This window comes from Patella vulgata, chromosome 6, assembly GCF_932274485.2.
Source record: "Patella vulgata chromosome 6, xgPatVulg1.2, whole genome shotgun sequence".
Classification (NCBI taxonomy): Eukaryota; Metazoa; Mollusca; class Gastropoda; family Patellidae; genus Patella; species Patella vulgata.
The window spans coordinates 33,138,541-33,156,521 of NC_065884.2; the positions used below are offsets into that span (position 1 = coordinate 33,138,541).

General features: G+C 33.2%; 1 protein-coding gene across 10 annotated transcripts in view; it reads left to right on the forward strand.

Annotated features, from left to right (window-relative positions):
• LOC126825396 (cleavage and polyadenylation specificity factor subunit 6) overlaps nt 1-17,981 on the forward strand; it is a 221,688-nt gene that overhangs the window by 115,256 nt on the left and 88,451 nt on the right. For 8 of the 10 annotated variants that reach the window (XM_056101834.1, XM_050555047.2, XM_050555043.2 and 5 more), the window contains exon 8: nt 2,767-2,908. In XM_056101834.1, coding sequence (XP_055957809.1) covers nt 2,767-2,908 — 142 coding nt within the window. The remainder of the gene's footprint in view (nt 1-2,766; nt 2,909-17,981) is intronic. The other 2 variants (XM_050555045.2, XM_050555046.2) reach the window with 1 other exon arrangement.

The window sequence follows — 17,981 nt, forward strand, 5'->3', positions numbered from 1 at the left end:
TTTTAGATAAACAAAGTGGCTACGTGCAATTTTATTCTTTGATCTTTTATACACGGGACATTTCTGTTATTCAAACCAATCTGCACATGAATGACTACACAACAAGTTGACAGTTCATCATTGATTTGGGGTCTATGTGGAATAGGCTCTTCGGTCGAAAAACAGCTTCCATACGTGTTGATTATTCTGTACTTGCCGTACAATTGTATAGTTACATAGTGGAGGTCGATCGTAGACAGGTTTGAAAATTGGGTTTTGAAAAAAAAAAAAAGTCTCTTTCCGGCATGCAAAATAACCGTTGGGTCACCTCTAGTTACGGTCATTTTCCATAGCCCTAGGTCCTGACCGGCATATACGGCCGACGTGGAACCCATGGTTTGAACCGTAATGATCCATAATGAAGTTTATTCGTGCAAACGCAACACTTGTCTTTTTTCACGATTTCATACGCCCACATTTTAATGTGGACGTATATTGTCGCCGCCCCTGTCGGTCCATCCACAATTGTTTATGAACAGTTTACAGGTCACAATTTTTATTCAATTTCAATGAAACTTGAAATATAGGTTTATCACCCTAAGATCTCGGTTCCTTTCGATATTGGCATGTATCGGATCGTAACTTCATGGATTATGGCCCCTGATTGTACAAAAAAATCATGTTTTTAGCTTGTGTACACTGTAGAGGTCACAATTTTTATCCAATTTGGTTTAAACTTGAAATGTTTGCTTATAACCCAAAGATCTCGGTTCCTTTCGATATTCGTACATATCGGAAAGTAACTTCCTGAATTATGGCCCCTGATTGTACGAAAAATTGCATTTTTAGCTTGTGGACCCTGTAGAGGTCATAATTTTTATCCGATTTAAAAAACCCTATTATTATATCACTGTTTCACTCAAAGGACGACTGAGTTCGAATTTCGTGAAAATCGGCCCAAGACTGACAGACAAAATGGCCGCCGTTCGTTCTCAAATAGCGTAAAAAATATGGTATTGTAACGTCCTCTAACAAGAGGTCTGCTATCAGTGAAGGTAAGTCTACCACCAGTGACTTCTTCCGGTAAGTCACGGACCAAGCTCTTCGGACGAGCGGTTAAGAGATTAGCCAAAAGGTAATCTTCCGTTGCTCAAAAACAAACAACAACTTGTAAATTAAATTACCATTTATTCATAAAGAACTTCTAAACTCAGGAGTCTTAGTTACAAATAATGTTGCAGTGTTTTAGATACCTAACAACCAATAAGTAGCGGACGTTTAGTCCGACCCAGATCGCAGAGATAACGATGGCACAAAAGGCACTTAAATAATGTACATGAAACAACTAGTCAAAATCATAATAACAAAACAAACCGGGAGGAACTAAATGACAGTGCGAAAATATATACAATGGCATTAAATTAACATAACAACATACTACATAAAACGATCAGTATACATATTAAATGGCATATATTCCATAATTTGGTTTGATTTATATTAATATACAAAGCATACATATTAGGATATTGAATTATTATATTAATCAATTATGGTGATAAGGAGCGCAGTTCTCTTGCTGGACACTTCATCATATTAAGGAACCTCGTGGGTTTTCTCCTGGTCCTCCGGTTTCCTCCCACTGCTAAAGACCCCTACGCGCAAGCGAATTATTGAAATAAAATTAAAACCATATGTTAGTCCCGAAATGACCTAGTTTGTGTCGAGTGGACGTTAAACCCCATTTCTCTCTCTCTCTCTCTCATCATATTAAGGTTGTGGACCCTATAGAGGTCACAATTTTTATCCGATTTTTTAAAAATTTTAAATGTAAGTTTATAACCCAAAGATCTCGGTTCCTTTCGATATTTGCGCATATCAAATTGTAATTTCCTGAATTATGGCCCTTGATTTTAGGAAAAATCACTTTCTTTTTTATCTTATTCTCTATCCATCTCTCCAAAATGTGGGCGTAGTGTTTATGATTATATTTTGAATGGGAGTCATGTTTTCGAAGCTATATATATTTAGAAATGTCAGCAAGTATTTGTATTAGAATACCGTAAGTAGTTTCAGACTATGGAATGAGTTTCCACTTGAACTGAAAAGTGCAGACAACATAAACATTTTCAAAAAGAAACTAAAAACTTGTTTTTTTTAATGAAGCTTTCGTGATTCCCCAGTGTGGTCTTTAAACTTTATTCCAATATGATATTTAATTTTTATACGCTCACATTTTCATGTGGACGTATATTGTTGTTGCCCCTGTCCGTCCGTCCACAATTGTTTGTGAACACTTTACAGGTCACAATTTTTATCCAACGATATTGGCATGTATCTGACTGTAACTTCATTGATTATTGTCTCTGATTGTACGAAAAATTACGTTTTTAGATTGTGAACACTGTAGAGGTCACAACTGCCTGACAAAATGGCTGCTCTTTCTACGCAAATTCTGTAAAAGTATTTAATACGAAGGTTGTGGACCCCTATTCGATTAAAAGATATCTTTATATCTCAAAGATCACAGTCTCTTTTGATATTTGCACATTTCAGACCATAACTTTATGGATTATGGCCTCTGATTGTACAAAAGATTGTTTTTTGTTTTTAGCTTGTTCTCTATCGATCTGTTGCGAAATGTGGGCGTATCTTGCCTGGCAGTCGCTGGTTGAAGTATTACAGCAAAAATGGCCAGATCTTTATCTAAATCTTACATAATGCCTCTTTAATTAAGAAAACAAATGACGCATCAAGGCTTTAATAAAAGCAATTTTTGTTTTGCAGCCGCCAAATATTCATATGGGTATGCCACCCCAAAGAAATGGTCCCCCACAAGGCCCTCCAAGAGGACCGCCACCATTTGGACAGAGAGGACCTCCACCTAGACCTGAATGGGAAAGACCACCAGGTAACTTTCGAATGCAAGGTAACTCTGTTATTAATATTGGTTTTTTTACGCCCACATGGGAATTTTAGCAATTTTCGTGTATAACTCCTAGAGTTATGGCCCTTGTTAAACCTTGTGAAAGCTTTGATGACAAGAATTATGGTCCGATCTGTATTAAATTCACATGCATTATTTAAATTAGTAAAATGAAAAATTGCTTATGGCCCACATGTTGTCGTCGCCCCTGTCCGTTCACAAATTGTTTGTGGACACTCTACAGCTCACATTTTTTATCCGATTTTGACGAAACTTGACATATAGGTTTATCTCCCAAATATCTTGGTTCCTTTCGATATTGGCATGTATCGGATCGTAAATTAATGGATTGCGGCCCCTGATTGTACTCAAAAACCATGTTTTTAGCTTGTGGAAACTCCAGAGGTCAAATTTTTTTATCTGATTTTGATGAAACTTGAAATGCATGTTTATAACCCAACGATCTTGGTTCCTTTCGATTATGGCCCCTGATTTTACAAAAAATCATGTTTTTAGCTTGTGGTCCCTCTAGAGGTCACTTTTTTTATCCGATCTAAAAAAACTATTCGAATATATCACCGTTTCACCAGAATGAGGGTTGAATTCGAATGTCGTGAAAATCTGATCAAAACTGCCGAACAAAATGGCCGCTCACTGTGCGCACAATTTTGATGAAACTTAAAACCTGAGTTTAAATCCCAACAATCTTGGTTCCTTTCGATATTCGCACATATCGGACCGTAACTTCCTGGATTATGGCCCCTGTTTGTCGAAATTATCGTGGTTTTAGCTTGTGGTGCGACCTGAAGAGGTAGAAATTCTCATGTGGTTTTTCTAGACCATTCTTTTTATTCTGAACAAGAATGTATAGGTAATCAAGCTGTATCCTAAACCATTTTTCTGTGAGGGTGCTTTTTTTTAAAATGGCCTCCAAAATCTTATATATAGTGACTAAGTGGGTTAAATAAGTAACGATGCATACGCCGACATTGAAATGCCACTCAAAGATTATGTGGTCGTATATTGTCGTCGCCCCTGTCCAACCGTCTGTACGTACGACCGTTCGGCGTCCACAATTGCTTTTTATACACCCACATGGAAATGTTGTCGTATATTGCTGACGCCCCCGTCCGTCCGTCCATCGTCCACAATTGTGAACACTCTACAGACTACATTTATTATCTGATTGTTTTGAAATTGATATATGTTGTTTCCATTATTTAATTTCAATAACTTCCGTTAAATTCTTCTGGAGTTATGGCCTTTGTTTCACTTTGTTGCACCTTGTGAACGCTCTAACAACAAAAGTTATCAACCGATCTGTATGAAATTTATATGCATCATTTAAATTAGTAAAACAAAGAAGCCTATTGAATTTCAACAATTTCCGTGAATTACATCTAGAGTTATAACCCTTGTTTCACTTTGTTGAATCTTGTGAACCGATCTGTATGAAATTAGGTGTCACAGCTCCGTTGCCCGCGTTGGAAGAAAGTCGTTTTTCCCGATTTTTAACCCTATTGATTTTCAGCGATTTCCAATTATTACTGCCAGAGTTATGGCCCCAGATCACTTCAAAAAGTTGATAACCGATTGACTATAAATTTATACACAGTGTTTAAGGTCATGAGACGAAGAAGCCTATTGATTTTCAAGCCTATTGTCTTTAAATTTATACACAGTGTTTAAGGTCTTGAGATGAAGAAGCTTATTGATTTTCAGCGATTTCCGATAATTACTGCCAGAGTTATGGCCCTTGATCACTTTGAAAAATCTTGTGAACGCTCTAGAGGCCAAAGTTAATATACAATTGACCTTAAATTTATAGACAGTGTTTGAGGTCATGAGAGGAAGAAGCCTATTAATTTTCAATGAATTCCGATAATTACTGCCAGAGTTATGGCCCTTGATCACTTCAAAAAATCTTGTGGATGCTCTAGAGGCTAAAGTTAACATCCGATTGACATTTAATTTATAGACAGTGTTTAAGGTCATAAAATGATGAAGCCTATTGGTTTTCATCAATTTCTGATAATTACTACCAGAGTTATGGCCCTTGATCACTTCAAAAAATCTTGTGGATGCTCTAGAAGCCAAAGTAAATATTCGATTGGCTTTAAATTTATACACAGTGTTTAAGGTCATGAGACGAAGAAGCCTATTGATTTTCAGCGATTTCCAATATTTGCTGCCAGAGTTATAGTTTCTATTTTTAATATTTTTTCATTTTAATATCATTAGAAAGATAATTGAACGATCTTTCGATCGGTTGGGGGTGCTTTGTCAGCATTTCGAAATACCATGCCTTTTTTGTAAGTTGAACGTTTCAATTCACGTAATCTTTTTTTGAGGTGATTTGCCAATATAGCACCCCCGACCGATCGAAAGTTTGTTTTATTGTCGTTTCAATGCTATTAAAATCAACAAAATCGTAGCATTTTAAGAACCGTCGCCGAGCATTTGAAAATTGTATACAATGGGCAATTTTGTCAAAAATAAATCGCGTAGTTTTGCCTTGTTATGACATCATTTCTACACGAGAAGAAAAATCCATTCCAAGTTCCTGTGACTTGTATTCACCGTAAATTGGGTCGAAATGCAACTCGATGTTTATTTATGAAGAAATCGTTATGTTATATAAATAAAGGACTTGCCTGAAAATAAATAGATATAGTAATTCCATTTTATTCATGCCTTTAGCAGGGCCGACTGTGTTTACATCACGTGACTCATATTCGCGTGCTTTTACGCTGTTAGCTGAATAATTCAAGCCCACTTTTAAAGCATTTACTGTGCACACGAATGGACATAAAACCATAAAATATCCACACAGGTCTCGGAGAGCCATTTGGCATTACGTTACTAACCCAGGGCTGTCAGTAATTTTTCACAGATGATTAGCAGCACTGCTAATCAAAAAGTCCAATTTTGCCAAATTTGATTAGCAAATTTAAAAATTGATTAGCAGTTTTTCAGTTTCAACATCAAACACCTAAATAACAAGATTATTTTAATTTTAATTGATAACAAATGATTAGATTTCATTCTTAAGATTTTTTAGAATTTTAGAACTTCTACAGGTAGTGTGAACATTTCTGAATGAATGTAGACTTTTGGTTAGGCTTTATGTCTGAAGCAAATTCTTGGCAGTGGCTTCTTATTTCTTCGTTAAAAAACAATTTCGTCTGCTTTTTATCGTGTGTTATTATTTTTGTTCAATCTCGATTAACTAGACGCACGCGATATAAACAATAATAGTTTACGGGAATTCTTACTTTGATTTCTCATTTTACAATACGTTTACACGTATTTATTTTTTATATTTTATTTACAATACGTGGGGGATACACTGAATTTATTTTTTTTTCAAATTGAATACTGATATAATTACTCGAAATTGGCATGTCTCGCAACGTGAGTGGTACTACTTGATTCCCTATTTCCGGTTTAATCGTCCCGATTCATAGAGTTATGTCCCTGTATTATATAGTATAATGAATTGAATCTGGGTAGTTCGAGAAGAAAATGTCACACGGAGAATTCCGTTTTGTTTATAAAATTTATTTGATATTTTATACATGTTGAAAGTGTTGAGAAATGTGGATAAATCTTTGTGTCAATATCCAAAATGACAGGCATATTAATGATTCGCAGTTACTGCGAATCAAAAACGTTAGATTTTAATTTTTGATTAGCAACGGACAAAATATGTATCGCAAATTGCGCTGCGATACTGGTTGTCGGCAGCCCTGTACTGACCACAGATGTGAGGGACGATCGCTACGATTTCTATCCACTTAAAAAGGAATTAAACCGAATAATGTTCGACCAACAAAAGAATTAACGCTAGCTAATATAACTTTAAAAAATGACTCAGTTTCTGAATTTGCTGTTGGCGATTTACAACATATCGTTTGAATTTGAGATGATGGAAACGACAGATTATTTATAGTTTAGAATTAGGTCAGTCATGTCAATGAATATGTCGATACGGATACCCAGCGCTCGAAATTAACCACGGCAAACGGCAAAACCGTGGTAAAGGCAACGCAAGCCCCGTCGGCCACAGCATAATTCATATTTTTTTGCCGTGGTAGATCTTATGATCCTAATAATGACTAAATGTACCGGTTATAGAATAGTACCAGGAGGATGTCGTCTGACCGTGCAATAACGTCATATATTTGTTTATCATTTTGACGAAGTCTGACAAATATAATATTGTAATTATCGAATACCGGTACACTTTTAACCCATGTGCTGTAGGCATATCCATGCTTTACCGTTACAGTGGTGTTATTTTCAACGATTATAAACTAAAATAGACATAGAGTGCACGGACTGTTGCCTAGTTACTCTGGCTAATGCATGAACAATGTTACCATTCTCGTCATTTGTATTTTTAACTGTCTATCGTTTGTCACATACGAAGGACCTGGACCGATTCACACCCTTTGTTTATAATTACTATGCCCTATGTAACTGTGCGTAAAAATTCATAATATTTATTTTCTTGCTATTCTTTCAAACTAAAATTACATAAAATAGATCTGTTTTAGCGTTGTAACAACAATATGCCAAACAAACAATAAATTTTAAATTCATTTCACGAACTTTTCGTGCGTATGGATACACATAACTTACTTCCTCCACTGTTTTTGACACTCGTCTGGCATCGATGCCGTCTCACTCTTAATTCTCATCAGTTTTTATTCCATAAATAATGGGGATTAGAAAAGAAATCGTCGATAACTGGAAACTAGATAGCATTGGTTGTGAGTTAAAATCCAACGACAGTAATGTCGTTAAACGTATTTACTGTAAAGTATGCCGTGAAGTATATGGCAGTCCGGAATCCATTACGAATGCCAGTGCCACAGATGGGCCTGTACCGGCGTATTTTCAACATCAACGTATTCGTGGAAATGTAATGAGAAGAATCGATAAATGGGTTATAATAATAATAATAATAATAATAATAAGTTCTTTATTTTCAAAAGGGTGAAAAATTAGGCTTTGCAGCCTGTTTACAATTCTGCCCTTAAATGACAATAGACAAAATAAACATACACATATATTATACATACAAGGCAACTGAATAATGAAAATGTATTCTTTACATTCCAAATAACATCAAATGCAGAAACCGATAATGGTTTAAATTTAAATATACAGAATAGTTATATGACATTTTGGATATAATTATGCAGTGATTTTTTAAAAGTTGAGAGAACATGTAATGAGTTTAAACTATTTGGAAGTGAATTCCATAAAACTGGTCCATTATAACTAAGACTATGTTTAAATTTAGTACAATTTGGATGTGGAATTTGTAATTTAAGATTTATAGAGTTGTAAGGAGTATTTTTAAATTGAAATAAGGAACACAAGTAATTTGGACTTTTATAGTTTAATATTTTGAACAGAAATATATATTTATTCATTAAATGACGTTGTTGAATGGTAGGCAGTTTTAAAGATTTTGAAAGAATGGAATATGAAGAATCAGAAGAATTATATTTAATAATAGGTTTGTTGAATATAATTTTAAATGATAATTTTTGGATAATTTTAAGTTTATTAAGAGAAGAAATTTGACAGGAGTCCCAAATGGTAGAGCAGTAGTCAAGATGTGATTGAAAGTGAGCGTTATAAAATAATTTTAATACATCAGTTGGAAGTAATGATTTGATTTTCCTAAGTTGAAAGTTTTTCTGTTTTAAAATAGTACATAAATGGTTTACATGAGTGTCCCAAGAAAGATTAGAGTCAAAATATACTCCTAAGAGTTTAAAGTCGGAAACATGTTCAATGAAGGTAGAATTAATAGAAATAGACAAATGTGTAGATAAGGAATTTATTTTAGGTTTTGAAGCAATAATCATACATTTAGTTTTAGATTCATTGATCATCAGGTCTTTAAAAAACAGGTTAAATTGTAGTGGTCCAAGAAGGGAGCCTTGAGGAACACCATGAGTTATGAGATCAAGAGAGGACTTGGTTTCAACAATTTGAGTGCATTGATAACGCTCAGATCAGTACGATTCTAATAATGTGCATAATTTGGTAGAAATTTGGTATAATTTTAGTTTCTCAAGTAACAGGGAGTGGTTGACCATATCAAAGGCTTTACGGAAATCAAAGAAAACTAAACCAGTGTATTGACCTTTATTAATGGCAGAATAAACATTTTCTGCAATATTTGTAAGAGCAGTATGACAAGAAAATTTGGACCTAAAACCAGACTGATGAGAATAAAGTAAATCGTGTTTGTGTTTACAAATATGCTTTTTCAAGGGTTTAGAAATAGTTTGAAGTATAGATATGGGGCGATAATTATTGGGCTGGGATTTTGGACCTGATTTATAAATTGGAAGAACTTTAGCCTGTTTAAGGGTGGACGGAAAAATGTTCTTATCTATACAAAGATTATAAATAAATGTCAATGAATGACAAAGAATTGGAGCACCAAGTTTAAGAAAATGAGGACCAACTTGATCTAATCCTTTTGATTTGGAAGTATCAAGAGAATGAAGATATTGGAATACATCAAATTTTGATATGTAGGGAAGATGACACAAGGTATTGTTTTCACGATAAATAGATACAAATGTAGATATCACTTTAGAGGAAGAACGATCTAAATGATTTGATGGACTAGGTATAATGGACTTAGTAACATTAACAAAATGAGCATTAAAAATATCAGGGGCAACAGGAATGGAAGAACAATCATGAGATTTACCCTCAGAATTGGCAGTATTGATTGCTTTCCAAATTTGTTTACTGTTTTTGCGATCAGTGACTAATAATCCAAGACATTTCCTTTTATTACTACGAATAAGAGATTTAACTTTATTACAAAAATCTTTAAATTGCAGAGTATTGCCTTTTTTCTTATGAAAATCACGTTCATGAATATAATGAAACACTTCAGGGGTTATCCAATCAGATTTATGAACGTTTTTGACTCGTTTGGTTTTTTAAGAGGCATGTTTATTAATAATGGGCAGTGTAATATCATACCAGTTGTCTAGTGCAGTATTAGGATCACAGTGATCATATACAGAATTATATGGAGCCCATTGTAAATCAGAGGAATAAATCATTATTAAAATGTTTAAGTGAGCGATAAGTAATATTAGTATGTGAAGATTTGGGGAATTTTACACCTTTCTTTTGCCAAGTAAAACAAATAGGGAAATGGTCTGATATTGTGTATGAAGGAACAATAGATTCTTTGACATGTTTAGTTTCAGATACAAATATATGATCAATTAGTGATTTAGAGGAAGAAGTAATTCTAGTAGGTGACCTAATAATTTGATGTAGACCATATTTTTCAAGAAGATCGGTCCAAGATTTATTATGATTATGTGATAAATCATTATTTAAATCTCCTAATAATAGTATCTCACAGTGAGAATTCCATGCTTTTTCTATCATAAATGAGAAGTCAGTATTCCAGGAAGATAAAGAAGAGGGATTACAATAAATATTACAAAGTAATAATGGTTTAGAGTGTTTAAGAGTAATTTCTATCCATATAGCCTCAATATTATCATGTTCTAAATCTAACCTACGATTACATATGATATGATTTGTAACATACAGAAGTGTTCCAGAGGAACTTACATTACAAGAATCTTTCCTAAAAGGTTGTTGAAAGTTTGGGATTGAAATATCTTCATTAGTCACAGATATATCTAAATGTGACTCAGAAAGTCCAAATATATCAAAATATTGAAGGAAAACGCCTAGTTCAGAAATTTTGTTCTTAACATGACTTAAAACATAGATATGACGTCACCCTTTGATGTTTTTAACCAGTATATAGGAGAATGTACGCTTTTCTTAAACAATTGTCTATTATTTATGAAACTGTCCATTATTTTCAATAAATAATGGACAGTTTTATAAATAATAGACGATTGTTTAAGAAAATATCAATAATAGACACGTATCTGAAAAATGAACATGTATTTTGGGATAATTTATTCTCTGAACAAATTAAATTACAGAACTAGATTACTTTAAAAACTCATAGTTACCGAAATGTCACATGACCGAATGTTGATTTCACGTGTTCGTCTACATAAGGAATTCCACTTAAATCCGTCCGTTATATGTCACTTATCCGTTTAATATAGTACGTTCGGCACTAGATCGATGATATGTTTTTATACGCCCACATTTCCATACCTTCTTTGTGGACACTCGCCCAAATAAATCAGTAATTGTTCTTCCATAAGTATGTGTTATAGTTTATTACTCTACAGGTCATAGCTTGAAATATAGGTATATATCCCAAAGATCTCGGTTCCTTTCGATATTAGCTTGCATGGGACCGTAACTTCATGGATTATGGCCCCTGACTGTACACACTAAAGGTCACAATTATTAGCCTATTTTGATGAAACTGAACATGTGTGTTTATAACCCAAAGATCTCGATTACTTGCTATATTGGCGCATATCAGATCGAAACGTCCTGAATTATGGCCCCGGGTTGAACAAAAAAAACGTGTTTTGAGCCTGTGGAACCTATGCAGGTCACAATTTTTATCCGATTATAAAAAACGTGTTCAATGAAGGTAGAATTAATAGAAATGGACAAATGTGTAGATAAGGGATTTATTTTAGGTTTTGAAGCAATAATCATACATTTAGTTTTAGATTCATTGATGATCATGTCATTGGAGTTGCACCATTGTATGATTTTATCAGTTTCTGACTGAAGTGTAGAGTTAAGAGAATCAAAATTGGTAGAAGAAGAATATACAGTGGTATCATCAGCAAAAAGATCACATTGAGCTGTCAAATTTAGAGGAAGGTCATTAATAAACAGATTAAATAGTAGTGGTCCAAGAATGGAGCCTTGAGGAACACCATGGGTTGTGAGATCAAGAGAGGACTTGGTTTCACCAATTTGAGTGCATTGATAACGCTCAGATAAGTACGATTCTAATAATGTGCATAATTTGGTAGAAATTTGGTATAATTTTAGTTATATTGACCATATCAAAGGCTTTATTAATGGCAGAATAAACATTTTCTGCAATATTTGTAAGGGCAGTATGACAAGAAAATTTGGACCTAAAACCAGACTGATGAGAATAAAGTAAATCGTGATCCAGGAGAAAGTTATTAATGTGTTTACAAATATGCTTTTCCAAGGGTTTAGAAATAGTTTGAAGTATAGATATGGGGCGATAATTATTGGGCTGGGAGTTTGGACCTGATTTATATAATGGAAGAACTTTAGCCTGTTTAAGTGTGGACGGAAAAATATTCTTATCTATACAAAGATTATAAATAAATGTCAATGAATCACAAAGAATTGGAGCACCAAGTTTAAGAAAATGAGGACCAACTTGATCTAATCCTATTGATTTGGAAGTATCAAGAGAATGAAGATATTGGAATACATCAAATTTTGATATGTATTGAAGATGACACAAGGTATTGTTTTCAAGATGATTAGATACAAATGTAGATATCACATTAGATTAGATTTAAAACGATCTTAATGATTTGATGGACTAGGTATAATGGACTTTGCAACATTAACAAAATGAGCATTAAAAATATCAGGGGCAACAGGAATGGAAGAACAATCATGAGATTTACCCTCAGAATTAGCAGTATTGATGGCTTTCCAAATTTGTTTACTGTTTTTGCGATCAGTGACTAATAATTCAAGACATTTCCTTTTATTACTGCGAAAAGGAGATTAAACTTTATTACGAAAATGTTTAAATTGCAGAGTATTGCCTTTTTTCTTATGAAAATCACGTTCATGAATATAATGAAACACTTCAGGGGTTATCCAATCAGGTTTATGAACATTTTTGACTCGTTTGGTTTTTAAAGGGGCTTGTTTATTAATAATGGGCAGTGTAATATCATACCAGTTGTCTAGTGCAGTATTAGGATCACAGTGATCATATACAGAATTATATGGAGCCCATTGTAAATCATAGAGGAATAGATCATTATTAAAATGTTTAAATGAGCGATAAGTAATATTAGTATATGAAGATTTGGGGAATTTTACACCTTTCTTTTGCCAAGTAAAACAAATAGGGAATGGTCTGATATTGAGTATGAAGGAACAATAGATTCTTTGACATGTTTAGTTTCAGATACAAATATATGATCAATTAGTGATTTAGAGGAAGAAGTAATTCTAGTAGGTGACCTAATAATTTGATGTAGACCATATATTTCAAGAAGATCGGTCCATGATTTATTATGATTATGTAATAAGTCAATATTTAAATCTCCTAATAATAGTATCTCACAGTGAGAATTCCATGCTTTTTCTATCATAAATGAGAAGTCAGTATTCCAGGAAGATAAGGAAGAGGGATTACGATAAATATTACAAAGTAATAATGGTTTAGAGTAATTTCTATCCATATAGCCTCAATATTATCATGTTCTAAATCTAACCTACGATTACATATGATATGATTTCTAACATACAGAAGTGTTCCAGAGGAACTTACATTACAAGAATCTTTCCTAAAAGGTTGTTGAAAGTTTGGGATTGAAATATCTTCATTAGTCACAGATATATCTAAATGTGACTCAGAAAGTCCAAATATATCAAAATTTTGAAGGAAAACACCTAGTTCAGAAATTTTGTTCTTAACATGACATACATTTAGATAAGCAATATGTAGACCTTTCTTAACTAAAACAATATTCATAATAATCATAAATAAACAAATTAATAAATGACTGGAAATAAGGACACACAATTACCTGAAAAACTTTCTAATGAGAAAATGGAAAAGTCATTGAATAATGAAAGTTTGATTTTGGTTACTGCCAAGGTACACAGTACAGGCAATTATGAATAAACAAACTTAGCTTAAGAATAATTATGATATGGGGGTGAGTTATATTGCGGAAAGTAATAAGGATTGTGCAATGGTCTATTGTTATATACATTACACCTGTACTCATATTGGCGAGATCTTTTTATAGTCATAGTATTCATAGTAATTTGTTGATTTAACGGGGCCATGTTCATGCGCATCAGTTGAATTAGCTGAAACAAGAGTATTACTTAATAGATCATTTCCATTATAATTAGGATGAACTCGTCACGTTTCATTACATCCTTTGGACATCTTCGGTAGAAGTGTGTAAATACATCAATAAACGTGCAGTTATTTTTATTACAGAACTCCTGGATATAAGTATTAAATTTTTTACATTGTCTAATATATGGACGATGTATATTTCTTGGCAATGCCGAACAAATATAAATATTTCCTTTAAAAGAGTTTTTGGTGACTGAAATTAGTTTATTAAAGTCTGTGGTGTTTTGAGTGGGATTGTTTAATTAAATATCATTCCCCCCAGCACATATAATGATGTTTTTAAGAGAGTGCTTACAATTTAAAAGTTGCACAAGTCTATCATTTATATTAGTATAGTAGGCCCCACGATTGGTGTCAACTACGCATTCGTGATCGAATAATTTTGTAATGTTAGGTGTTTTTATACCAGCTGTAACTGAACTTCCTATTAACAGTGTTTAGCTTTACTAAAGTTGAAAGGTATAGGTTTTTCTAGAAATCTCGTTGAACTTTTACTAGTAGTTGAGTTTGTAACTGTCGTTGAGTAAATGTAGTGGACAGATTTGTATTTGGGCGAGATTGTATGTGTCCAGATTGGTCACGAGCCAAGTTGACTCAATTGGTTATTGAGCATTCATTGTTTTGTTTACTAATTTAAAACAAGTATTAAAAATACTTGTCAGCTCTCTAAAATTGTGGTTTCAATATGTAAAATCCTAAAATACTTTGGTTCTGATTTTGGATAGTGAGATAATCGCTTAGAGTAGACAAGATTATTATTGCATGTTTTAACCACGTGCTCCCTAGAGGCAGCGCGAAAATGGATGCCGTGGGGTGATCCAAGTTCTTTCACGGAAAGAAAGTGAGATGAATTGATTAAATTAAGCATGTAAAATGTGAAAATAATAGTTAGAATATTAGATAAGAATACCAGGTAGAACCTCATTGTGTATATAATGTGAGAATTTTCCGCATTTAAGTGAGAATATTGCCATAATTTGTAGTGTATAAATACGATGATGAATAAACTTTTCTGTCTGAAGAACTACAGTCTGGACAATCTGAAAATAAATTAGAATACGTCTGCGCCTTGACTGTTCGTCCGTCCCTCCCATCCAGAGAATATTTGATGTACTTGTTGATTTGTCATTAAATGTTTTTACTGCATTTGATGTAGGCCTACATGTAGATGAATTTCCAATAAGTTTATTTTGTGCCGATATTAGAGCATTGACTTTATCAGAAAGCTCTGTAATTCGGTTGATAATTTCAGAAAGTGCGTTAGAATAGTTATCTTTCCTTGGCGGCCATTGATAATGCCGATCTGTTGTTAGGCCTAGCCAAACTAATCTTCAATTATCGGTACGGTAAGTAAAATAAACCATCGTATATTGAAATGGAAATAAACAAGGTTTATATAACCCGTGTATAATTTTTATGAGTCGCGTTATAATAAATCGTAAATATCAGAGAATTTGTAAATAGTTAAAGAAAAGGTGACAGATAAAGTAGACATCGGCAGATCATTGGAGGCAGCCATTTTAAATATTTGACAGTTAACAGCTGATCAAAAGTTCTTGGTTATAATTACGTTAAACAGCAAAACAGTACACATCCATTTCACATAAAAATGTTCCTGGCGACGCACACATATAGAGTAAAAATTAATCACTTCCAATATCGATAAATGTATAATTTATCGAAAATGTAATAAAGAAATGTAATGCCGAAGACCATGTTAATAAGTACACCAGGATGCATTACTTAGACGCCGTAGTGACCCCCCGTCATTAGAAGAACCAGAAAACTCAGATGCAGAGGGCCTTTAGGTGGCTTTGACAACATGCATGAACAAACAAGGATTTATCTTCAATAGAAGTGAACGACAGATAGGCAATGGTAGCGATGTCAGGAACTGCTAGACAGCGTTTATTATTTCTTCAAACGTGCTAATTTGAAGTTCAGGTTACTGAAAAGACAGGCATTGTTCATAAATCAAAAACTATATAAATATAAAAGACCTAATGGAACTAGGTGGGTGTCTCATCAAGTGGATTCCTCTGACAGTTTTATCAAAAACCTTCCTATTTTTATTGCCTTTTGTAATCAACAAATCCATTGTAAATAACTACAATGGTATATGTAATACCACTTATATTAGTTTTGTTATCATGTATATAATAATTTTTTTTTATCCGTCTTGAAAAGTTCAGAAAAGTAGTGATTTTGATATACAAAAAATGCAGTGGTGCCGTAGCAGTACCATTCTGCCACGGCATTTTTCATTTTTTTGTGCCGTGGTAGAAAATTCTTAATTTCGAGGACTGGATCATACCATACCCAACTTTCTCAAAATGTTTTATTTTAAAATTTAGCATTATATAACAGTTGTCATACTAATTATTATAATTTGAATTCTTTGTTTTTTAGGAAAATATATTTAACACCTCGAGTATTAATATATTTTTTGGTCAGTTAAAATTCGAAAGAACCAACTTTGTATGTATTGTAAGGCCTACTTTTACTTTAGGCCTAGTTGCAATGCATGATTTATATTTGCATTGATGAAAATATACAAAATAAAAAGAAAGTTGCTCAATAATAGGCTACATACCGATTTGAAGGAATAATAAAAATATTCAAAAGTGAAGTAAAAACAAAACAATTCTTTTTCAAAATGTAGCTTCCAGGCCTTTATAACATGACTAGCATAGCCTATCAGTAACTTAGTAGGCCTAACCTACTTTTACACTTTAGAGAATAATTTTTTATTGGTTAATGTTTTTATTTTCTGAGTAGAAAATAATATGTCAAAGCAGAATTCTTCTTTTTTTAACAATAATGTAAGCAACCATTGCTGAGAACATTAATAGTGAAACAACAGTTGTCTTATTTTTAAAGTTATGACATGTGACGTTGCTATGGCAACCACCCAAAGTCCCTAATATTTCACTAAAATTATACAATTCATAATATTTCATATTACATGGGTTGCAAAAATAGGCTAAAATGCTTACTGATACCGTACTTAAAATGTAGTGATCATTTGGGTATTACAAAAACGGCCGAAAAATTTTCCTGGGGGTACCTGTTGCTATGGAAACGGTGGCCATCTTGGATTTCTGCGTATAATTTTAGTCATCCAGTTTCTCAGAAACTATTCAACAGAATGTTTTAAAATTAAGCAGAGAGGTTACTGACATGTGCAATAGGCAAGTTTCATTACAAAATAATAATTAGAAAGCAAGTTATACACATTTTAATGTTAACTTCAAAATTCTTTCATGTGTCACAGTTGCTATGGCAACAATATATCAGGAACTATTTTGCAGATTTCAATAAAATTCTCCTATTGCACAAAGTTATTATATAGGAAGTTATATTCCAAGTTTCAATAAAATCTGACGATAACTTTCAGAGATATAGAAGACTAAAATTGGAAAAAAACTATTTTGAGAAATCAACTACTGAAGTTTAAGTATTTCAGTAGATCAACTTACGCCGATCTGTTCAATTCATTTATTTAATATTAATAAACTGACTTTTAATATATATATTTTCTAATGTATTTCTTATCAATATACAGTATTTTCTTATTTTATTTCTTGTGTGTAAATTTACAACCGAACTTTGACATAGGAAAAGATGTTATTCAAAACAACCATAACTATAATCACTGACAGTAGGCCTACCTGGTAATGGTATTGCAACCATACCACTACTAGGTCTAGCAGATGAATATTCATCTTCATTTTGTTTATTTTGAGTGTCTGTCATACTTATTTAGTCATCTAAACAATTTCATATGCATTTTATTTGAAAATCTTCAAAAATATTGATAAACAGTGACGTATGGTTCAGTAATATAGCAACAAGGATTGATATGGGACATGAGCTTAGTGCGCATGCCTATTGACCTGACCTAGAGGATTGTCCGCTTCTGATTGGACACTTCACCATTGACCTGTGTGACTGACCAATCAA